Source organism: Rattus norvegicus, chromosome 2 (assembly GCF_021556685.1).
Source record: "Rattus norvegicus strain SHRSP/BbbUtx chromosome 2, alternate assembly SHRSP_T2T, whole genome shotgun sequence".
NCBI lineage: Eukaryota > Metazoa > Chordata > Mammalia > Rodentia > Muridae > Rattus > Rattus norvegicus.
Window position 1 is genome coordinate 35,755,396 of NC_141535.1, and position 24,905 is coordinate 35,780,300.

The window sequence follows — 24,905 nt, forward strand, 5'->3', positions numbered from 1 at the left end:
ATGCGAACTATTAGCTGTTTGGAGTTACTTTTAGTGTGACCATGTGTTTCTGTATGAAATGTGTAACATGTATCTTTTTTTTTTTTTTCTTTTTTTGGATTCAAGCTCTGTTCTTCTCAAAGAAGGTGGATGACTACTCCCTTGTGGAGACGTGATCGCCTGGACGACACTCTCCCTGATTGAGAGGGACAGGACTTTGATTCTTTAAAAAAAAAAGGAGGGGGGGACTAGACCAGCAGTGACCAGTTTGTATTGGCCTTGCTGTGGAGACTTTTGCCCTCCCTCAAAGGCAAAAGGGCGCATTCAGACAATCTTGCTGCAGAATGGCTCCTTATGGCTCACCAGGAGAGATGGTAAGCTCCTGTCAGCGGGCACCCTCTTGTTTCTGGAATAGCATTTGAGGCAATGTTTGGCTTGACAGCATACTTGAAAGTTTGGAAAAATTAAGAGAATGCAAGTGAGGTGGGGGTGAAGAAGGTTTTGCTTGTTTTCTGAAAGAGATGACAGGGTTCAAGGATAACCGACTGACCCTTCCTTATTATCCCTTCCCTTCTTAAAATAGTCAACGCTATCATTTTGCAATTTCTCCTAAAAGTCCCAGGTTCTTCATTAGGAGGCAGAGGCTACGTTGGGAATTATCCAGAGTCCGATTCTCCTGATTCCTGGGAACTCATTTTAAAGTGGATTATAGGTATGTCCATATTATTTATAGAACAACGTAGCTAACTATACATCTTCTGAGGCAGTTTATAGGCTAAAGTGTTAAACCAACCACAGAGCATGGGGTTTTGGAAGGAGGACAGATTGCTCTGGACAAATAAGCACACCTCCAGCACAAGAGACAGAAGTAGGTCAGGATGAGTAAGTGAATTTTCCACTGACTCATTTCCACATGTTCAGTGCAGCGAGGGACACTGGGGATCCGGTTCCTCACCTGGAAGAGCTCTGCAAAGTGCTGGGCAGGAAGGGCTACCCTCCTGACGTGTAAACAGGGCAGCAGGAACAGAGTCAACAGGCCAGACTGGGAACCTCTTGGCTCTGAGAACTGACAGCTGGGACCACAGAGACAGAGAAGGGAAGTGTCTTCCAGTCTTCAGCCAGCAGGTCCCTGCAGCCTGGCTGCAGGGAGCTGTACCTGGTGCTGTACCAGTTCTGAGGAATCTGGGTAAGCAGGCTTTTTAGCATTTCATTTTGAATGCAAGAGAGAAAACAACAACAACAAAACCCTACTTTTAGTTTGAGAGGGAGGAAAACCTGGCATAGTATTTCTAAACAAAATGCATTTATTGGAGCACAAATGGAATACACCACCGTAAATGTCAAGTACCATCGAATTAGGAAAATAAGACCCAGCCGATCTTCCCGACTTATTTAAAGTTCAATGCATGAATGATCAGAGCCCCCAGTCCCCAAACAGAACCTACAAGGTGTCCTTATTAAGACTTTGAAGGGCAATAAATCAGATTAAAGGAGTGAGGCCAGATGTCATCAACTCTGGGAAATGCCTGGTGTCTCGTGCTGAACTGGCCAGGATACTGACAATGTCTGTCTGAAGGACACTGACCTGGGTCATCACCCACCAGGAACTTAAATGACATAGTTCTGTTGGAGAAACACACGTGCTTTGATTCAGTAGATCCACCCCACACAGGAAGTCCTTAAAGCACTCTCTTTCACACAGGAGGAAACAGACCTTAGGTGGCACCACTGTACCCATGAGCACTGATTTGCCTTTCCCAGCACGGCTAATGAGCTACACAGCACCATTCATACTTGAAAAAGAGACGCCAAGTATTATCAGCAAATTAAAAAACAATGCCTGAAGCTATAGAAAAGAGGGACCTATTTCTTTCATTGTAATACTTGATGGTAACACCCATGACCCTGGCCTCTTTAGCACAATGCTCTATTGAGCTAAGATTCTAAATAAAAATACAGTTTTTGAGATACATAAGGCTTTGTAAAACGAGACATTGTTATGAAGAGCGACATAAATACCCAAGACAAGAAAACAGAGGGGTAAGAAACATTCAGAAGGCATTAGGCACCCCAATATACAATGCTCGCACAGTGCTAGGCTTAGAACTAAACTTCCTTAAGACGATGATGACAACAACATCAACATCATCAACATTTCAACACTGAGTGAGTTGTGTCAACTTGACACAACCCAGAGTCATTAGGGAAGAAGGAACCACAACTGAAGAGCTCAGGCCGACCTGTGCCCCTATCTGTGAGAGATTTTTTGTTTTTTTTTTGACTGGCAATTGCCATGAGCTGACTGGAAGGCCAGCCATGGGGTGGCACCTTCCCTGGGCAGGTGAGCCTGAACCGGTGAGCTAGCCAACTGCACTTCTCTATGGCTGTTGCTTGAGTTGAGTTCCTGCCCTGACTTCCTTCAGTTGATGGATTGTGACCTGAAAGTGTAAGCCTTCTCCTGGAGCAGTTTTTGGTCTGAGTATTTAATCAATTCAACAGAAGAGCAAACAACTTCCTGTCATGCTCTCCTTTCAAATACAAACCAGATCTTGTTGAAAGCACTGCCTCCTGGTGCTCTGGTTTGCCTAGAGAATGCTCTGGAATAACACTTTACCAAAGGGAATATGTGTTTATTTTCTTAGCTAAAATGTCACCAGATGATCTATTTTAGCCACCAGTGCTATGGTTACCTCCTCAGAAACCAAAATGATGACAGGGTCATTTTCCAGCAGCTACCTAATAACCATCAAATGTTCATCTTAGAACTCTTGACGTGACTAACCAACCTGCTTCAAGCCAGAGTTGAAAAAGAAAACAAGTTTACACCGTCAAGAGCTAATAGACTGGATGAGTCCACGTGTAATCAACCAAATAGTTATGTGATTTGGAATTTGGTTTTACAGTCCCAGAGATATTCTTGAATATGCATAACACTTAATATTGAGTCGTGTAAAGTCTTGACAGGGATCAACTTCAAATATGTCTGAGTTTTGACGTAAATAAAAATTGCTCACTACATGCAAGTCTACAGTCGGTAAATCCAGGGAGGATCAAAATTTGTAATAATGAACGAATCTTATTTTCAGATCAACTAATAAGCTATACATGGTACAACTTCCAAGTCCACAGAGAGCCACTTCAGTGATGCTTAATAAATTAGATGCTCCAGGGCAGTGGGCTGGCGCTCTTGTCTTCTGCCTCCTCACCTGCTTCGGATGACGAAACAGGACGATGTTGTAAAATCCTACCATTCTACCCACCTCATTTCCCCTTCATAAGGACACAGAAAACATATAGACAGCTGATGTTTTTAGACAGGAAATGCCTTTTGTCCTTGTCAAGAAAAGTAGGAAAACAAACTCAAAACACAACTAATGCCATAATCCCTGTACTTGGAAGCCTGAAGAGAAAAAAAACTGTGACTTCAAGACCAGCCTGGGCTACCATGGAGTCCTTGGCCAGCCTGGACTACATGTCCATTCTCTACCGTGTGAGAATTTGTCCCCAAACAAATAAAAGAGCCAAATCAACTCAAACAAATAAACAAAAACCCAATAAGCATCAACAACCAAACCCAATGAACATTATCCCTTTGCCATGGAAACTTGTGCCTTCAACTACCATCATTCTCTACCTTGAGGAACCCCAAGGAAAATATTAGTGTGAAATCAAATTTCAGTCGTGAGTCTGATCTCATGGTGCTGCACACTTTTAATTAGAAGGCAGAGGCGGGTGGATTACTGTGAGTTCAAAGACAGCTTGGCCTACATAGAGAGTTCAGGACAGCCATGACAAATAAACAATATTTCAGCTCCTATCAGATTCTCCTACGGTTGAAGCTGATTAAACCTCAATATGCCAAAACCAAAACACACATACTTATGGGAACATAACTATATAGCTCTTTGGTTGTGGCTGTCCTTCCTAGAGCTGACTACTTGAAATGGTGGGAGAGTTGTCTCCCCAACGCCATTTCCTGAAATCAACAAGGGCTACAAAGATTCAGTTCAGTTCTAGGTCTCCGCAGCTCTTGGAAAAGGAAGTCGAGACAAACTACTTCTTGAGGCCTTGTTCATCTTTATGAGGATGACTCATCCCCCAGCCTGGAACATACTGCTTCGTTCTACCTGAAGCCACATAGCCAACATCTCCACTCGGATATCAGCAAGAGCTTCAGCTCAGTGAGTCTCAAACTGAAGTTACTGTCTCCACCCAACCTGTCCTGCTTCCCAAGACTCTATTCAGTCACCGGCATTCGTCAGTAGCCTAAAGCATGAATCGTCACTGAGGTTCCTCCTCATTAAATCATCCAATTAGTCACCTAGTCTATGGATCTGACTCTCTGAACATCTGCCTTTACTTCCAAGACCACTGTCCTGCCTATGACCTCATCCATTGTCTTCTCAGAAGGGTGTGATGTGTACTTTAACTGGGGACTCTCCATTGCCCAACTCTAGGAAACCTCCCTGCCAGGAATCTTTCTGTGCGCTCTTATTGATGCCCAGTCTAAACTCACAGGTGGTTCCCTTGTTCTCAGAACACACTCAGGCCATCACTTATCATTTCCTCCTGAATCTCAATTCATAAGCCAAGTACCCTTGCGTAGCTGTTTTCTCTTCACCTGCAATAATATTCTCTCCCATCTTACCCTGACTTTCCTGTCACCCACTAACCTAGTAGACAGCCTACTGTGAGGTTATGTGCCTCTTAGATATTCTCAGAGCGCTATGTTCCCTGACCGAGGCAAAAGTAAACATAGTGTGTGTGTGTGTGTGTGTGTGTGTGTGTGTGTGTGTCTGGGTGTCTGTGTGTGTCTGTGTGTGTCTGTGTGTGTGTGTGTCTCTGTGTGTGTTTGTGTGTGTGTGTGTGTGTGTGTCTGGGTGTGTGTCTGGGGGTGTGTCTGGGTGTCTGTGTGTGTCTGTGTGTGTGTGTCTCTGTGTGTGTTTGTGTGTTTGTATGTATGTCTGTGTGTGTGTCTCTGTATGTGTATCTGTGTGTCTGTGTGTGTCTGTGTGTCTGTATGTATGTCTGTGTGTGTGTCTCTGTATGTGTATCTGTGTGTCTGTGTGTGTCTGTGTGTTTGTGTGTGCATGCATGTGTGCCCGTGTATGTTATGTTTTTCTGTCTCTCTGTCAGTGCTGCCAAGCCTAATGACTCCTCTGTACCTATGTCCCCCTCAGTACATTCATCATGAAGCCCTGGGACTTAGGAGCCATCTGTCTCCTCATGATCTCCACAGCAAAATGCCTAGCACCTAGAAAGTGCCCAAGTGAGATTTCTCAATTAGTGACAAATTGATGCCGGAGACAGAGAGCCACACACACAGTTCCACACCCTGAATCTCTCTTTCCAAGAGAGATGGCCCCTGTTATTGATGTATTTTCTTAGACTCGCAGGTAAGATGTTTTCTTCTGAATTGCTTAGGACAAACAAGATGGCAAACAACCGTCCCCTGTGTTCCCTGGCCACCTACCACAGGTTTAGAGACTAAAGACCCTCTGAGCAAAACGGCCTATTGCTCTTACTGAATGGAGTCCCGCCTCTCGTTATGGAAAAGCAAGTTTCTACTTAGAACCATTAAATAAATAAACAAATAAATAAAGCTCAAAGGATGCCCTCACATCTTCGACACAGTCTCATGGACCAGGGGTCATGTCCCAGACATCATCAGTAAATAGTGCTTCTTTCTGCACTTGTGTGGGAGGGACCGCCATCCCTCCCCAGGCTTTAGATATGCAAGTGTGCATGCACGGGTGGGCACAAACAGGGATTTACGCACTGAGGAAGTCCACTTTGCTTCCACAGCACAGTTGGGACTCTAGAGAAGAGGAAGCACATCTGTGTGAACTTCTGGTCTACAGAATCATAGTTTACTTTGTATATTTAATATCTGTATATTTCACCAAGTTCTGCAATACAAATAAATGTAATTGGCAGTCAAATCATCTATTTTAGTACATTAAGATGAAGAACTGCTGTTCTGTATGCTAATTATCTGAACCGTGTCATTAAAAATGTACATAGCAAATGGCCATATACAGCTTTTAGCAAGCTCTCTGCTAATTTACAATAATTCCATAGGCAAGCCTTCCCGATGAAGGCAATTTTTAATAATCTGTTTTTAAAAAAAAAAGAAAGAAAACATTAAAAGCAAAATAGACCATTGTTATCATGACATATTTAGAGTTCCACAAATGAAGATAACTGGCCTTTTTTTTTTTTCCTTTTTTTTTTTTTTTTTTTTAACAGAGTTGGGGAACGAACCCAGGGCCTTGCGCTTGCTAGGCAAGGGCTCTACCACTGAGCTAAATCCCCAACCCCTAATTGGCCTTTTTTTAAGTCCAATTTTTTTCAGAGACTGTCACACACATTTGCATCCAGATTCAAACAGAAGGTGAAGCAAAGAGATAACGGTTCTTACCACCTACCTCTGGGTCATCCTCTACTCCCTAAAAATAATAGATTGTGGGTCTGGAGAGATGGCTCTGCGGTTAAGAGCACTGACTGTTCTTCCAGAGGACCTGGGGTTTGCCCCAGCCCCAGTACCCACATGGCGACTCACAACTGTTGGTAACTCCAGGATCTGACATACATGTAAGCAAAACACCAATTCACATAAACAAAGAAATAATGAATTGTTTTTTTCTATCTCCTTTGAACATAATTTTGTAGCATCAACTACTACAGGAGGAGAAATTTTGCCTAAGGGAATATGATGCACAATTATTCAGTTTCCTGACGGTTAACATAAATGGCCATGATAGAAAATTGGACGCAAGCAACAGAAGAGTCAATAGAAGACATTGATCCCTGGGAGGAGCTGAGAGGGGAAAGACTGCTTGCACTCCATGCTTCAAGCCTCCCGTCTAATTTGAAGAGGACCTCTTAACCTTGAAATGATTCTGTGTTTACAAAGCACTCCTCTTAATGCAAGGGGGTTACCTTTCACAAGCAGATGAACAGAGAGCATGCCCAACACATTACTGCCCAGTCTATCAGGTAGCACGGATCTAGACTAACTCCAGTGGCTGACTGCACAATGTTCCTCCTCTCTGGAAGACATGACTGTGAGACGCTTGTACTAAGAGTATGGTACGATATTCTTTAGAGTTTATAACTCTCCCATATCTCTTATGTTCCCACCTCCAAAGGGCAAAGCTGGTAAGTGGATGATGAGAAGCCGTGCCTTTCCTGTCTGGAAGGGTTAGGCTGTATACCGCACGCTAATCCCTTTATTCAGAACACACACAGACCTTGATCATCCAAATACTTATAAACTCTAAGGAAGATAATGACTTTATGACTATCAGAAGCACCAGGACGGGTGGTGCCTGCCTATAATCCCAGCACTGGCAAAGCTGAGTCTAGCCTGGGCTAAAGAGCTAGACATTGTTTCAAACAACGACAAAAGAGCTAGACATTGTTTCAAACAACGACAGAACATGCTTTGTCTTGGTTAGTCGGTACTCTACAGTTTTCTTCTTAGCGGAGAAGGGAAGTAATTACCTTATACGGTATTTGAAGCCTCAGCTTCAATAAACTGTGGGATAGCCTGTGGTTATAATGAACATATGGGAAGATACTGGAAGATATAGCTTCTTTTGATGACACATATGTATTCATTCCACAAGCCTCTGCGTGGGTCTCTCCAAAGTCAACTGATATGGGCGTTGTTGCCTCTACTACTTGGGCAATGTTTGTTCTAAACTTTCCTAGCTATGTGCTAGGTACAAGAAACAAGGCAGAGGGCTCCTGACTGCTCACTTCCAGGTAAGAGGAATCTCAAGCTACTTTGCTGGCATTGCACCCCTTCCCAGGACTGGTGTCGGGACACCCTAGAGGCCATCTACATCAAGCCTTTTCTGTTATAGCCTCAAAGTAGCCAGCACCACCAAGAAGTTTCGAATTCAATTATTTCTAAGCTAGAGTCTGTAGCTTTGGGAGGAGGCATAGTTACAGAATTCACACTCCATGAACTTAGACTGGTTGAACAAAATCAAAGTAAAAGAATTCAAACAAAGTAATAATTATATTGTCATTAACCAACATATGACTAACAGAACCATGATATTTCTTCCACTACAAATGCTTGTATGCCCCCCCACCATGCTCTTGTCACCAAGATAAATCACGTATGTTTTCATACACTTTGACTACTACAGACACATGGAAAAATTATGCCCAATCACCAACAATTCAAAGGTATGATCACTCTCAGACCTGCCTCTAGATTCTCATCCGGACGCTTCTAAAAGAACCACATAGACCACAAGTACGTGATATGGTTGTGGGGACTTTTAAAAAAAAAGTCTGGTTTTCCTGCTAACGTGTCTTATTTTACGAGTGTAAAAATATTATTCTGCAGTGCTGCAGAGATGGCTCAATGGTTAAGACCTCTGGCTGCTCTTGCAGAAGAGCTGGGGTCAGTTCCTGGCGCCCACATCAGGCAGCTACCAACCACCTCGAGTTCCAGTTCCAGAGGGTCAATGACCTCTTCTGACCTCCATGGGCATCAGGCCACAGCTGCCGAGCACGCAGACACTCAGATATATGTGCAAAATAAAAGTGAACAAACCTCTTAAAAAGTACTACTCTGAAGACGAAGAAGCAGAAGTGCATCCTGGGACCCTGAGATCTCCAGGGCACCCCGTCATTGCCTGACCTTTTTTCATTCTCTCTCTCTCTCACTGGCACATGTACAACAGAAACCACTTCTTTCAGGGTTCCCCAAACAAGTTTTGGTACCCATGGAATTAAACATGCACCCATGGAATTAAAATCCAAGAAACATAAACCCAGCTCACTTTTTTCTTTTTTTTTTAAATCAATGAGAATTAGTCCCAACTGTCTCAAAATAGTGATGGAATGCCACTGGGTGATATTTTAAGATTCCACAATCCTTCTTAGAAAATGTACTCAAAAGTCTTTCTGAGCTAAGAAAAAAACCACGTTCATATGAAAATCAAAAATCTTGAACGAATTTTACACTCAATAATGACTATCATTAGAAAGGAAGGAAGGGAAAAAGGAAGAAAAAGAGAGGAGAGGAGAGGAGAGGAGAGGAGAGGAGAGGAGAGGAGGGGAGGGGAGGGGAGAGGAGGGGAGGGGAGGAGAGGAGAGGAGAGGAGAGGAGCGGAGAGGAGAAGAAAAGAAAATGGCTGGGTGTAGTAGCATGTGCTTTTAATTCCAGTACTCAGGAGGCAGAGACAGGCGAATCTCTGAGTTCAGGCCAGACTAGTGTAAGGAGCAAGTTCCAAGACAGCCTGGGCTACGCAGAGAAACCCTGTCTCAAAAAGAAGAAATGGAAGCAAATGAACAATAAAGGCTGGTGGTGATTTGGAGAAGCAGGAACCCTTATGCACCATTGGAGGAAACGTAAAACAGCTGTAAAGGAAAACGGCACAGAGATTCTTAAAAGTGGCAAACAGAACCTTCATAGGCTCCAGCAACATATCTCCTAGGTATACGCCCCAAAACACTGACGACAGACTCTTACAGAGCTATTTGTATACCCACGTTCACAGCAGTAGTTTTCATCACGGGCAAAAGTGGAACAAACCCAACTGCCTAGATGCAGGGTACTAAGGAGGGGAGGGGAGGCTTATACGCGTGCAATGGAATAGTATGAGCCTTTAAAAGGATCTCAGACACATGCTACAACGGGAATGAACCCCGAGATAAGAAGACATGGCCAGCCACCAAAAGACAGATACTGAATGATTCCATTTCCACGAAATACTGGAAGAGTTGTTGCCAGGGTATTATTGGCACCCTCAGGTGCCTCTCAAGGTGCCAGGTAATAAGAAGGTGTTATGCGGTAAGTTTGGGGGGATCTCTTTTGCACAGTGGAAGTGGTTCTGGAGCCCAGATATACAAGGTGAGTATACTCAACACCAAGATAAAGCAGTGACCAGAAAAGCAAAATGGGATGAGTACATGGAGAAGCTTGGGGCAAGGGCCCTTCCCAAACTGTCGTCTTAACACTCAGATAGCACAGTCCCATTACCCGGCATCCGCCCCAGCTCCCATATGTTTGTAAGTAACCCAGTCTCTCGGAGGAGTTATAAGAAGGCCAGATTAGGAGGATCTATTCCTGGTCCCACAATCCCTTCCTTGCAACACACACCAAGGAGACACTTGGCCATGTCTGGGTAACAGAATACAGGATCCAGGGAGAGGCGTCCTCCTTTGAGTCTCCAGCAGTCACTTGGGTCTTTAAGAAGGGACAGAGTGGGACACACTGATTTCACCGCTCACAGAATCCTGATAGCTGACAGTGTGGGACACCCAACATGTGGGCACGCTACTATCTGACTTCTTAAAGGGTCTCAACATACTTAACTAGGTTGTGGCCCACAGGGTTGAGTGTTGCAAAAGAAATATATATATATATATATATATATATATATATATATATATATATATATATATATATATCTGAAAGCTACAACCAAGTCTAGTGAGCACATCACTTGCTAACAACTCCTTTATCTGCCTCTCCCTCCAGAAACTTGAGTTTCAACCTTGAGAGTGGATCGACGCAGCTGGCAGAGACTAATGCACACGTAGGAATATGTAACTTAGGGCAGTCATATGTCAAAATTCTTCAGAATATATGCTGAGCCTTTGAATCCATTATCATCGAGAGCCTCCAACGTGCAGCTTTAACACAATAGTTCTCTCGCCCTGCTCTGGTTAGAGCCCACCGACACTATCTGATGCCTTATGTCATTTGAGTGACTGTGTTTCTCGATCACACACTTGTACCAGAGACGGCTATAACTATTTATCAGGAGTAATTTATGAGGCTGCCAAATACTAAGAGATGAAGAAAGTGGAAATATCAAACCAGCGGGGGGGGGGGGGGGGGGGGGGGGGGTATGGGAGTGGGGACTAAGTGTTTCCCAAGGTCTCAGCATGGGGGCTCTTTCTTCTCTCACACACACAAATCAGATCAACTGAAGAGAGAACTGCAGCAGACATCAGACCAACAGCTCCAAGCTTTGATAAAAGCAGACCTTGGGACAGCCATTAATGGCAATTTCCATTTAGTAATGTTTCATATTTGAACACTGAATGTGTTGAGGGAGAAAAACAGATTAAAAATCCGTATGCAGTTGCTTTATTGAAATACTGACAGCAGCTTGAGAAAAGTTCGGAGCAGCAGTGAAACTCCAGGGGGCTTGGCCCCTAAGACAATATCCTTTATGGGACACCTTGCCTTTGCTAACCGCATCCCTCTGTCGGCCCCTAAGACAGTATCCTTTATCCTTGCCTTTTCTAGCCACTTCCCTCTACTACTCAAGTTCTCCAAGAGGAATTTACATTTTATAGATGGGCTCCATCCTGAAGCATATGCAGTGCTCATTCCAGCCTTGAATTTGGCGACGACAGACCGTCCCACTGTCACTTTTTACTTGAGAAAATATGGGACACCAGACTGCTAACCTAGCAATAGTGTAGCACTGCGAGATGAGAACCACAAACTTGGAAGCGCCTCAAGTAGACATATAAACGCCTTGGCGTTAAGTATTAAGATTCATAAACATGTTCAACGTCACTTTGGCCTAGAAATCTCTATTCTGGGAATTCATCCTAAGGAAAGAGCCCAAAGACAGAAAAAAGCAATGCCCGAGAATGGTCACTGAGGGGTGCTTTCCGTCAATAAAGCTTTATTAAGTGTCTGTCACATGCCAGCCACTTCACTGGCATAAGGATGGCGCCTCAAGACACCATTGCGCCATTGTGCTGGGATCAGCGCTAACCAGAAACCGATCTCCCAGAGGCACAGGTACTCTGTGAGAAGGTGTCGGAAGGCAGTAACGACGCTGGGTGGGGGGAGACTCGGCAAAATGTAAGGCCACGGTCTCATCACGTCTTCAGAGTATTTTAAAGCACAGGTTCGTGTTAAAATCCTGAACAGAGATCATCAGTGAGATGGCTGGGTGGGTAAAGGCACTTGCTTTCAAGCACGATGCCCTGTCTGATCCCTGGGACCTACGTGATGGAGGGAAAGCACAAACTCTCACAAATCACTGCCTTTTTTTTCTTTTCTTTCTCTTTCTTTTTCTTGTTTGTTTTTGTTTTGTTTTGACATAGGTCTCACTGTGTGACTCTGCTTGGCCTGGAACTTACTTTGTAGACCAGACTGGTCTTAAACTAGTCAAAATCTACCTGCTTCTGAGTGCTGGGATTATAGTTGTATACCACAATGCCTGGCTACAAATTGTCCTCTAAGCCTCCACAAGCGCTCTGTTTGTTTCTAAAAACAAACTTATGCGCTCTCTCTCTCTCTCTCTCTCTCTCTCTCTCTCTCTCTCTCTCTCTCTGTCTCTCTCTCTGTGTATGTATATGTGTGTGTGTGTGTGTGTGTGTGTGTGTGTGTGTGTGTATTCATATGTGAGGGTGCATATGAAGGCCAGAAGACCCCAGGTGTCATTACTCTGGTGCAGTCAACTTTTTTTTTTGTAGTTTGAGACAGGGTCTCTTACTAGAATGGAACTCAACAGGAGTCTACACTGGCTGTCTAGGGAGCTATATTTCCAAAATGTCCTCTAAATCATTAAAAATAAAATTATTATTATTAGTGTGCGTGCGTGTGTGTGCGTGCGTGCGTGTGTGTGTGTGTGTGTGTGTGTGTGTGTGTGGTACATGTGTAGAGTGTGTCACAGCATGCATATGGAGGCCGTAGAGCAGTGCTGTGGAGACTGAGTTTTCTCTCACCACCTTCAAGTGGTTTCCCGGGATTCACCTCAGGGTGCCGGGCTTTTGTGCCATGTACTTCTACCTACTGAACCACGTCAGCAGCTATTCCAAGCCCAGCTTGCTTCAAGTCTAACCGCCCTACACAGTCCCAAGTGCCTCGTCTCTCCAGTGTTTCACAGGGGAGGTTGTCATCAGTCACAGACTCTCTTCTAGCACATTCCTCCACGATCTCTTTCCAGTCTGGGGTTTTCTACTAGACACGAGAGTGTCCCTAATTAAATCTGCTGAGGAATTTGGACTCTCTCGCTTTGCTTAAAAGGCAAAACAAAATAAGCACAGGAAAAATCCTTATTGTTCCTCTGAGGATGTTTCCTTTTAAATGTCTCCACGTCGCTTCGCTTCAGGAGCTCCGTTGTTAACGCCACACGAAGTCTTTTGTGAAATATGGCCTCTGCGATGTCTAAGGACTAGAGTGTGTTTACAAATGGGGAAATCTCAGTGTTTAGGGGGTGGGCTTAAAAGCCCTTGAAGGAAGATTAGATACACTAAGTCATCTATAAAGAGGAATAATCCCAATTAAATTGGATATGTTGCAATCTGCCCTACCCGCCTGCACTTAAACCCGGATTAGCAAAACCTCTACTCCTATGGCAAGCATGGCGCCCAGTTCAAGTCAACACATGCTACCGGTAGTGTAGGGGAGCCACGGAGAAGCCTCCTTTGGCAGGCTCTGTCCTGTGTAGTCGTGGTGGCTCAGGCTCTGTTCCAGAAACGTGTTGGAGTTCCAAGAAGGTCTCTAGAGAAGGCCCTGCCTCGGCTTTCTTTCTTCTGAACTGAACGGCTAAAGAAAATGGAACTTACTGTAGAGGATGGGAAAAGGGAGAAATATTCATCTACTGAGCGCATCAATCTGCAAGGCATTCCCTAGGGGAACAGTGTGCTAAGGTTGCAGAAGAGGTCCACACTAAGTGCTTCCGGCATCATAGGCTGGAGTCTGTGCTAGAGCAGTTCAGTTCAGCTACAGGCCAAGGAAACACAGGGATCCCTAAGCAAATGACGGAAGCTGCATTCTAACAAACACGATCTCCAAACCACAGCACGCATGCAAGCTGGAGCTTGCCCGCTTCTGCCTAGAGGCTTTACAAATCTGTTTTATCTAAGGCCCAGAAAAAATGTTTTCCAGAGAGGTGAGGTGGCCTGCCAAGGTCGCATGCCTAAGACGATGCAGAGCCAGGTTCCAACAGGGTCTGTCCAAAAACAAGGCTTAAGTCTTTCTATCCAAAGAACGGGGACTCTTGTGCTGAATCCAGATGAAGAGGGGTCTGCTGACTGGAAAAGATAGCAATTCTAAACCCTTCCCAGCTCACACCACAGAAAAGCCCACCTATCATGAAAGGGACACAGAGAGCCGATGTGTGTCGGTGGGATGGCTCAGCAGGCAAAGGGGCTCGCAGCAGAATCTGACCACCTGAGTTCAGTCACTGGAACCCACATGATAGAAGGAGCAGAATGACTCTGTAAACTATCCGCCAACCTCCACATCCGTCTCATGCCACACACGCCTGTATGAATGTGAGCATGTGTGTGTATACGCACTGTAAAGAAAGGCAAAAGAATAGAAAAGCACGGGCTGGAGAGATGGCTAAGCGGTTAAGAGCAGTGACTGCTCCTCCAGAGGTCCTAAGTTCAATTCCCAGCACCCACATGGTGGCTCACAACCATCTGTAATGGAATCCAATGTCCTCTTCTGGTATGTCTGAAGACAGCTACAGTGTACTCATATGTGTGTGTGTGTGTATCATTAAAAAAAGCATATATATATATATATATCTTTAAAAAGAGTATATAGATAAATATAGATATAGATAGTTGTAGATACAGATATAGATATTTTAAAAAAAGAAGAAAAAAGTAGGAAAAAAATGCAGAGGGACCGGGTGACGTAAAACTTTCCCCAAGTTTCTAGAATATTTGCTATTAAACTCTCATCTTATCTAGAATAGGCATCAAACTCTCTGTCATCCTGTGGCAGATTATGGCAAACCCAAAATGTGATCAGCATCTTGGAGTTTTAACATTCTCTAGAGTTTTGTAAAAACTCTCCCACTGACCGTCACATGTCCCAGGGAATGGCTCACGTCACAGTGTAAGGAAGGGATGTGGCTGGCCCTGGCTGTTGGACTCTGATAGACTGGAGACAGGCAGAGGGACTGGACCATCATTACCCACTGCTCTCCACTGCCACTTAAGGGCAAAGAGAAACAGCTTCACAGTTTACTGCCTGGAATCCAAGGGAAAACAAACAGGCAGTAACCAGGAGTGAACCTTAGCCCCGCCCCACCCCCCCACGCCTTCCGAGATTAAAGATTCTCTCTTTTCACCTTGGTTGTACTATGGAAGCCCGAAGACAAGGTTCAAGTCTGTCTTTGTCGCTTGCTTCGCTAGCTAAACATTAATTTTCTGATCTTACAGTGAGAGAGGGATGTCAGAACTCTATCTTCTTGGCGGGTTCATTTTTAAAGTAAAATGCAATACTCTCAAATTAAAAAAAAAAAAGTAATTTCGTGCATCAACTTAATGCCCATAAATTTTAAAATATAACATGGATTTACTAGTTCAAGAGAAGTTTTCATGATAAAAATTACTCTCCTTCAAAAAAAAAAAACTAGAAAATAGCATTTACAGTTGCATAATTTATTTCTGAAAATTAAATGATTTTTTTTTTCACGAAGGATGAGATAGGGTGTGGGGTGGGGGAAGGAATACATGCAGCAGATGGAGTCATTGTTCCCCCCATGAAGAAAAGACATTTTTACACCTTACAAAAATATACTAATTGGCCTACCACCTGGCAAGCCTGCTAACACACATAAGGGAGAAAGCCGAGATCTTGAAATTTGACATTTATGCTGGTTGGGGAGGTGGCAGTTAGGATTGGAGTTAGCATTAGAAGTCCTAAGAGAGTGTTTCATGAGACCCAATCGCAAGATAAAAAGAATAGGACCTAAGATGTGAGAGCTTCTAAGGTGACAGCTAGCATCCTCGCCTGCTCCCTCAGCAAGGCTAGATACCAAGACGGCTGAGGACAGCCCCAGGACTCTAGCATCTTCCCCCTTCTCCTCCCTCTTTTCCCTCCCTCCCCTTCCTCCCTCCCTATCACCTGCTTTGCTTTGGTTTAGTTAGGGTTTTCAGCACTTGGGGTTGAACCCAGGCTTTCGCACACACCAGGTCAATAGTACCAACGAGCTTTACTCTTGGCCGTATTTCGATGCTTTAGTTCAATCAAGCTGGTTTTGAACTCACTCTGTGGCCCACACAGGCAATGAGTCTCCCAGTGCCTGGGATTATACGAGTGGCCACCAAGCCTGGCTCTCACAGACTTTCTTGTATACTACAACTATCTCTCAACTCTTCTATAAACCTAACTGCTGTAAATATGGGTGTTTTAAAAGAATCTCAAAGGAGAAGAGCAGACCATACAACAGGAGGTGGAGTAAGATATTTGCTTTGTGATACGTGTATGTATTTATGCAGGTAGTCACAGAGAAAAACAAAACCTGCATAGATTTTAACAGTGGTTTTATCGGAGCATCCACAACTTTCCTCTTTAGGGTCATTTTTTTATCTGCCCCACTCTTTGTCAAGTGCGGACGTCAGGTTAACACTTAAATGCCATATAGAGCTTCCCTAGACGTCAGACACAATAAAACACTGGAAAGACTTGGTTGGTTCCAAAGCAAGTAAGGCACCTCAAGTTCTTCCTTTGTAAGATGCTTGTTTTCTTCATTCTTCCTTATTCAAAAACTCCAGGCTTTCTTCTGGGCCTCAGAACTTGCCAACACCTACATGGTCTATGTTTTGAAATCTAGGCGTGTACATTCACACACACACACACACACACACACACACACACACACACACACACACAATGTAAGTAAAATTTCTCCCCATGATCCTGTTTCCATCCCCCAAAACAACCTCAAATCACTTCTAACTATTTCCTGCTTGCCAAATTGGTTATCTGTAGGCTTCTAGTAACTTCGTCTATGTGGCATAAAAGGGGCTATTACATACTAAGTCGAACACAGATCCATATGCTCACGCGTCTTATAAATACCTCACTAGTATGCATACTCCTGCCACTTCATTTGACATTATCAACCATGTAAGAGCAACCGTATTTTCCCATGAAAATTAAGTTTAAAATGGATGATAAATGTAGCCGGGTGCCCTGGATGAGATTCTGAAAAGTGGAGTAAAAGGTAACGCCATAGGTAAAGAGCAAACTTGGCCATCTATAAAGTATCTGTATTTATCAACATGATTTCAGAACAAAACAAGACACACTCTGTTGTCTGGACCTGCTTTCTCTACAGCAAGTTAATTCCAGCATTAGCCCCTTAGGTGAGGTCAACCTGAAGCAGTCTTGTTCTTGGGTCAGTAGTCATGGAAACACCCTTATCAGTTAAAAAGTACTTCCCAAAGGAAGACTGATCTTCTACTGTCTTTAGAAAGGGGCAGTAATTCCTTAGAAAGGGCTCAAATGTTATACCACAGGAATCCGAGAGGCAGCCAGTAAAGGGTTTCTGTTGCTCTAGAGAATCCTGGACACAGGATTCATGTCTTCTGCATGTTGCAGACTATTTATAGTTTATCCTGAAGGCATTGGTTCACCCATTTCAGAGCAGTCACTCCTTAGATCTTAGTGATTTTCCTCTGAGGGAAAGATGTATTTAAGGGAGTGGCATCAACCAGGGCCCTCAAGAAATTAGTTCGCTACAATCAAATGAAATCACCGGATTTTTACAGAGAAAAGAAGCTTCCAAAGAATTCATTTCTAAAAACCTCCTAAATGGTATTCTCCTGGTACTGCCAGGTAGGATGCAAGATCTTCACCTGTTCTAGGCTGTGAACCACATGCTCCCTCCTATCAGATTTGAGATCTGTGCCTAGCACCCACGCTCAAGTGAATGCACTTCAGGCCGCTAGAATAGAGGCCAATCTCAGGAGAAATTAGCCTGGCTGCAGTGGAGTGTCCCTCATTCAGAGGGCTGTAAAGCAGCACCTGCTCAGAGTTCCAGCCTAAGTAAAGCTTCACTTGAAATTCACAAGCCCACTCAGACGCCATTATAAACCACGATGCTTTAAGATGAGGAAATTACAGGAGCATACATATACGATTTCCACTAATGGGAAAGAGAAGCAGCAGGTGGCGATTTTAAAACAAAGTAAAACCCACTTCTGTTTTTTCACTCTGGCCCCTCAGACAGCAGGTGGCATTTCTATGGCAAAGATCAAAATTATCGGCACTAACAAGACTACTGCTAGAGCCTACTTCCACAGGAATTGGGCTAGCAAAGTTCCCATCTGGACTCACTACTAAATTCTGGCAAAGACTTGGGAAACCACTGCATTTCTCTGAGTCCCCACTTGTCATATGTGTCACGCTATAATAATGTCACCTTTAGAGCACCATTGTGAGGATTTAGTGCAATTCATATCAGATTCCCTCAACAGATACTCTCCCTACCCCCATCCCCTGCTGAGGCTGGTAGATCTCATCTGCTGGTTACTGTATGCTACTGTAATTACTTGCCAATGTCGCTTTATAACCCCACTGAACTGGGCTACTTAATTAAAAGGACCATGCCACACATTATCTTTGTTTCCCAGATGCTTACCATAGCCCTGGGCCCATAAAAGGTACTGGGTGAGGACTGGGAACAGAGACGGAAAAACTGTGGCAACCCGGCAAGCCCTGGACCCCATCCGCGGAAGTCAAATAGTGCAATCAGGTTATTGGGTTATCAGGTTTCAGAGAGGTGATTCAGGCTCATCTGCAATCTCCCAGAGCAGTAAAAGGGTCACACAGAGATGTGTGACTCATAAGTCATCCCCTCCAAGTATTTTTAACTGTAATTAACTTCCCATGTTTCCGAGGTAACCCCCACCCCCTCCCAGGCCAGCTTGGCTTCTCGATCTTCTGGCTCAGTTTATAAACATTTGGCTTCTCTTCGGAGCTTGTAAAAGCAGCACAAGGCGTTACCTAGCCTCAGGATTGGAGCTCCCACCCTCCTTAATGCAATTCCTATTACATCTTTCAAACCTCGCCTGTGACTAGGAGACAAACAGAACAAAGAAACAACAAATCCAAAAGCACTTTAGTCTAACGGCTTTAACTTAGCGTCTAAGTTGCATACACACCTGGGACTTCCCCTCGAAGTCCATACATGCTGGGCCATGAATACCCTCCAACCATATTAGTTTCTCTATTAAATAGATTTGAAATCAAACCTGTGAAGTGGCTGAAGGAACAGCTACAAGCCACTGCCTGCTGGACACACCTATAAGAATGGAAGGTTTGCAAAGCAGAGCTGTTTCTTCAGCGCCCAGCTGAGCATGTCACTCACAAGGGAACTAAAAGACTGGCTTACAACAGGGCTCCCAGCTCTCTGGAACAATGGGTCATGACGAGCTTCCTTCGTGCCAAAGTAAGTGTTCAGAAGTGATTTCTGCTCACTGAAAGAAAGTGCAAAGGGCACATATATTTACTCTGGCTTAGATTCAAAACTTCTGAATATCTCTTGGTGCCAAGAGTCAGAACCATGTTCCCTCATGGATTCCCAACCTGGGTCCTGTCTGACTAATCTGAATAGATTCTAGGGATGTGGGGAAAATGTGGACTCGCACTAACGTGTAATAAGTAAAATACTCGTCTAGTAACCCATAGTTTATCCCAAGTGTGATTTGGAATGGTAGACTAGTGTTTAAGGAAGAATTTCCCAAACTGCTTATAGAGAGTTCCTGTAAGAAGGCATCACGTGATAACCAATCCTCACAAGTCAAAGAGCCAGAAAGCCTGTGCAGTAGGAGTTAGAGTCAAAGTCGTCAGATCGAAGACGGAAGGAAGCAGTTCTCCAACCTCACTAAGAAAGTACCACAGGACTGGCAGGATGACTTAGTGGGTAAAAGCACCGGAGATCTTCCTTCCGTCCCTGGGACACACAAGTTGGAAGGAGAGAAGGGACTTCTGCAAGTTGTCCTCTGAGATGTCCACTCACAAATATATACACACAGGTACACATGCACACGTGTGCGTGCCACACACACATACACACACATACATACACACATATATATACATATACACACATATACACACATACACACACATACGTACACACACATACACACACATACATACACACATACACACACATACACACATACATATACATACACACACATACACACATACACACACATACGTACACACACACATACACACATACATATACATACACACACATACACACACATACATGCACACACATACATACACACACATACACATACACACACACACACATACACATACACACACATACACACACACATACATACACACACATACACACATACACACACACATACACACACACACATCACGTATACTTGCACATTCATGGATGCCCATGTACTAAACTAATACATTAATTAAAAAAAAAAAAGAAAGAAAAGCAACACCGTTTTCTTAGCTTAAAAAAAAAAAAATCCTTGATTTCGAAGGCTAATTTACGCAACTGACATGCACTGAGACGTAATGCTGCACAGTACTAATGTGGCAACCGGCGCATACAAGAGACAGGACCTAAACATCTGACCACAGACAGGAAGCCCCAAAACACACAGGGGATTATGATTCATAAGCACCCGCACTTCTTTCACAGAATCTACCCTAAGAACGTCTATCCAAAGCAGTCTGGACTTCTGCACTGGCCCATCTGCTGCTCTGGCCACCCAGAGACAAAGAGCTAGCTCCCATTCAGGGAACTGCCATGTATGCGAAATGTAAATTGAACCATTTGTTCAATTTTCGGAGGCAGGTGACATGCAGATGACTTGCCACCTGCCTGCCCTCTGGAACAAACCAGTCTGGGCTGAATGAGTGCTCCGTTTATGTGGATGGGCACTGGGGTGAAGGGCAGTAGGTAACTAACAGATCCTGAGATGCAAAAAGTCCAACGGACTCTATCTACCATTAAGTAAGGTGATGGATGTCTGCTTCAGGCAACCTATTTGGAAAATGCTTTTGACTTTTGCATCCGAAATCTAGAATTTAGCCAAGTAAAAGGAATACTTTTTACAGGAATTCTCTCCAGGGCCAAGATCAACAAGCCCTCAACCTCAGACTTAGGAAACAACATTACATAATAGCCACTTAATGCCTATTGTTTTACAGTACAAAGAGTTCATTTGGCATTTCCTAGAGAGCTTTATTCATTTGGTAGCTTTTCCCAGGACAGACATACTCGCTTCACCCCAGGCCTTCATGAATCTGTAAAAGAAAACATTTAATGACTGTAATTTCCAAAGTAGAGACATCTAGCAATGCTGTATTGCAAGACACACAGGTTGAATGTGAAGGGGGCATATATGTTTTTAGGTAAGCTGGCTTTTAGGTACAGTGGCTTCCTTCAGATTTAGCAGCCAACGAGTTGGGCAGTGTGTAAGTAATCCTCCAAGGGTGACTCTTAAGGAGGTGACACAGTCAATTCTGAGACACAGAGATGAGCTGTAACATTCAAAAGTAGAACGAAACATGGCCAATCAAGCATCTATAATACTCATCGTGAAAAAAAAAAATGGGCCAGCTGAGCCTACAATCATAGGGGATGATCTCAGCAAGATCCCAAATAGGATCCATTGGGTGGCTCTCTCCACCCAGGCTGGGAATCCAGTTCATTATTCTAAAGGACGCTAGCATGTTAGAAACTTTCCAGACCTGTGGGGAGCTGGTTCTCAGCTCCGAGGAGGTTGAGATGTTATATGTTGAGATCTGCATTTTGCCTTCAATTATAGTGAACAAATGACACTAGCCTAACAAAACCAGGGTCGCTGATAAATTGAAAACCGGAATAGGCACAGAATGGAAAAATTCCCCAGGGTTCTATAATAAAGCAGCCAACAGGGTGCTTAAGAAAGGAGATAAACATTAACGATCACCCATTCTCAGCAATCCATTTTACCTTCCAGTACTGTCCAAAGCCTGAAGTCTGTACAAAGTTCCTTTTTTTCTTTAAGACACAACAATATGACTTCAGTTTGGTATCAGTGTAATCACCTTCTCTAATAAGCACGCCCAACAGCTAAAACCCCCTCAGGTCCTGCTATTCTATAACAGATTTAAGGTCAACATTTTAAAAATATTACAGTCAAGTTCTTGATGGAACTCCCTAATTTCCAGGCAGAGAGAGGAGAGAGAAAACAGAAAGCATCAGAACTATGAAAAATTAACAGCCCATGTGAACTTTTATTTAGAGATTTCTCTAGTTACAAAGTATACCCATGTGTCATGAAACTATTGTGACTATTAATATATAGCCAACTTCTAGTGATAGAGAGTGATGGCTTCCAATGTACAGCATCCATCCACTTTCATCCCCGTGGCCCCAGGCCCTTTTTTAAATATCTTGGCTCTCCTCCTTAACTTTCAAAGAGATTATTCAGTTACCATGATGTCACACTCAAATGACTAGATGACATCTAGTAAAGATAAGTAGTCAGGTTAAAATAAAATACCTTCGTGTGTGCTCACATTAGAGTTGGGTGTGCACCGGACCATGTGGAGGAGGGTCCAGTCTGAATCTTTCCAAGGGAAGAGCTACTTTTATTCTAACCAACACACAGAAGACTGCCCACAGAGCTGTGCAGCCCCGGCCCAATCCCAAACCTTCTTCCTCTACAGACCATCTCCCAGCAGGGACTGAGGATTTCCTGATACCAGTATCCATCAGCTTCTTAAGCCTCTATCGCAAAGCCTAGGACTCCCTTGCTTTAAAAGATATTATTTGAACTCCTGAAACGAATAGACATTTGTAAAGAAAACCAAGCAGAGCCTTGAAAGATTAGCACCTTCTATTCCACTGTCGACCTTCCCATATCTTACCACCCTGTCCCAGTACCCTGAACGTTAAAACAGCCAGAGAAGCACAAACTCGCTGCCCAGTTACAAGATGAAGGCCTCGCACCTCCCCTCAAAGCACATGTTCCACATCCTCACCGTTTATTTTCAGTGCATTTTTTTTGAAACCTACTTTTTTTCGCTTTATATATTCCTCCTCCGCTAGTATGGTACACCTAAGCATTCCAGGGCACCACTGACAATTTGGGAGCTCCTGTTCTGAGCCAGGCTTGCCTTGAACTCAGAGAAATCCACCCGCCTCTGTCTCCTGATTGCTGGGATCTGGTCAACCTTAAGGGGGGAACTGCAGGGTCTGTCAGAACTCCCCATCCTAGGTATAAAGCCAGGCTCTCAGCAGACAGCAGTGAAAGCCATAAATGCCAAAATCTTGGAGTAGAGCCCTCTCTTCCCTGGATGGAATATTCAGGAAAAGGCTGGGGGGGGGGGGGGCGGGGGAGAGCTCTACAAGGCTTCAGGGCACATTCGCCAAGCTGGAGCTGACTGGATAAGAGGATGACAGGGCGAGTCCTGAAGCAATAGGTGAGGTACAGTGGAGAACATGAAGACAGGAGAGGGATGAAAGGAAGCAGTTATGAAACAGGCCTGGGCAAGGCCAGGAGTGGGAGGAAATGGCTCAGGGACTCAGGGAGGGGCCTAGCCTGCAGGTCAGGTGTGGAGAGGCAAGGAGGAACAACACGTGGGGCCCGGTTTCAGCCACCTGTGGAAACAGCTGCAGAGAACAGGACCACTGCCAGGGCTCAGAAGGGAGCTCACAGACTCAGGCCCACTAAGGTCTGGGCTTTAGGTGGGTGTACACGCGTGTCTGGCGACAGAGTCTCGCTACTTAGCCCTGGCTAGCTTGAAAGTTACCACATAGACCAAACTGGCCTTGAAATTGCAGCAATCCTCCTGCCTCTGACATTATAGGTGTAGGCTGCCACACCCAGATGAGTCAAGGCTTTAAAGTGAAACCCCAGCAGCGAGCTCAGAGGGGAGGGGAGGCGAGGTTCACAGGCTGCGGGAGGAACTTGAACTTTCAGGGAGGATGTGAAAAGGAAACTTCTGCCCCTGCCAATTCTGGCGATGAAGCAGCCACGGGGTGAGCAACGGTGAGTAAGGGGATGTGATTCAGGAGCGAGGCTCCTGGGCTGCCTGAACGTATAAGGCTTGGCACCGTGATGCACGACCACTGACTGGATTTAGCTGCCCACAGAAAGTGGTCACCACCCAATCTGCACTCCCTTGCTTCAGTCCATCCCTTCTGGTCAAATGCCTCCTCAGAGGATCATGGGACAGCTGTCGGTGCTGGGGGCACTGATGACCTCCCAACTGTGTGAGCCAGGGACAGCACACCCACACACAGGTCACCCTTCACTCTTTGGGGACTTTCCCCCTTGGAAGTCATCTCTGCCCACTCCTCCAAGAGACTCTGCTTCTCCTCCAGACTAATTTACACCTCCCATGGTATAATGATGATTTCCAGGCCAATGCCCTATACCTAAATTCAACTTCCTGTCTGGGAACTTTCTCTTTGTCCTTCCTTCTTCGAGAGCCTTTGATGTCCCCAGACAGTGGCCCCCAAAGGTTTCCCATAGTCTTCAGTCTCCCTTTAAATATTACCTTCTCAAAAGACCTGCCCCTAGCCACATAATTTAAAGCGGTCCCCACTCCACGCCCACAAGGTGACTCGCTCTCCCTCCTGTGCTCTTGCTTACAGCTGTGGGAACACTGACCTCAATTTGGCAATGGGCTTTTCTAGATCTCTGTTTACTGGGGAGGCTGACACACTGTCTGACTTATTCACTACTGTATCCTTTGCCTCAGAGTTCATTCCTGAATGCAGGGATGAATTCCCTGTGGCCCTCTGAACATAACCAAAACTCCACAAATGTGGTTTTAACTGTCTGGGGAGGGATATGAGAAGCAACTCCAGGGATTGGGGATTTAGCTCAGCGGTAGAGCACTTGCCTAGCAAGCGCAAGGCCCTGGGTTCGGTCCCCAGCTCCGAAAAAAAAAAAAAGAAAAAAGAGAAGCAACTCCAGGTATACCCAACCCCTTCTTCCATTCCCCATGTTTGCAAGTTTGCTGACCACCACCAAGATGGCCCTCAAGCCAGTTCGGATCCTAGCAACTTCACAACCTTAACTTCTCTCCTAGGCAGTAGATCCTTTCTTTTAAACTTACAAAGTTTCAGCTCGGATAATGCAACAACGGTTTAATGACTGACTGGTGTGGAGATCTCACCCAGCTTCCAGGC

The 24,905-nt window shown here is 44.6% G+C and overlaps 1 protein-coding gene across 16 annotated transcripts in view; it reads right to left on the reverse strand.

The window, feature by feature from the left end:
* Positions 1-24,905, reverse strand: part of Mast4 (microtubule associated serine/threonine kinase family member 4) — a 598,008-nt gene that overhangs the window by 136,411 nt on the left and 436,692 nt on the right. For 2 of the 16 annotated variants that reach the window (XM_087613953.1, XM_087613945.1), the window contains exon 1: positions 18,889-19,103. In XM_087613953.1, coding sequence (XP_087470079.1) covers positions 18,889-18,926 — 38 coding nt within the window. In that variant the 5' untranslated portion in view covers positions 18,927-19,103. 16 annotated transcript variants of the gene reach the window in all.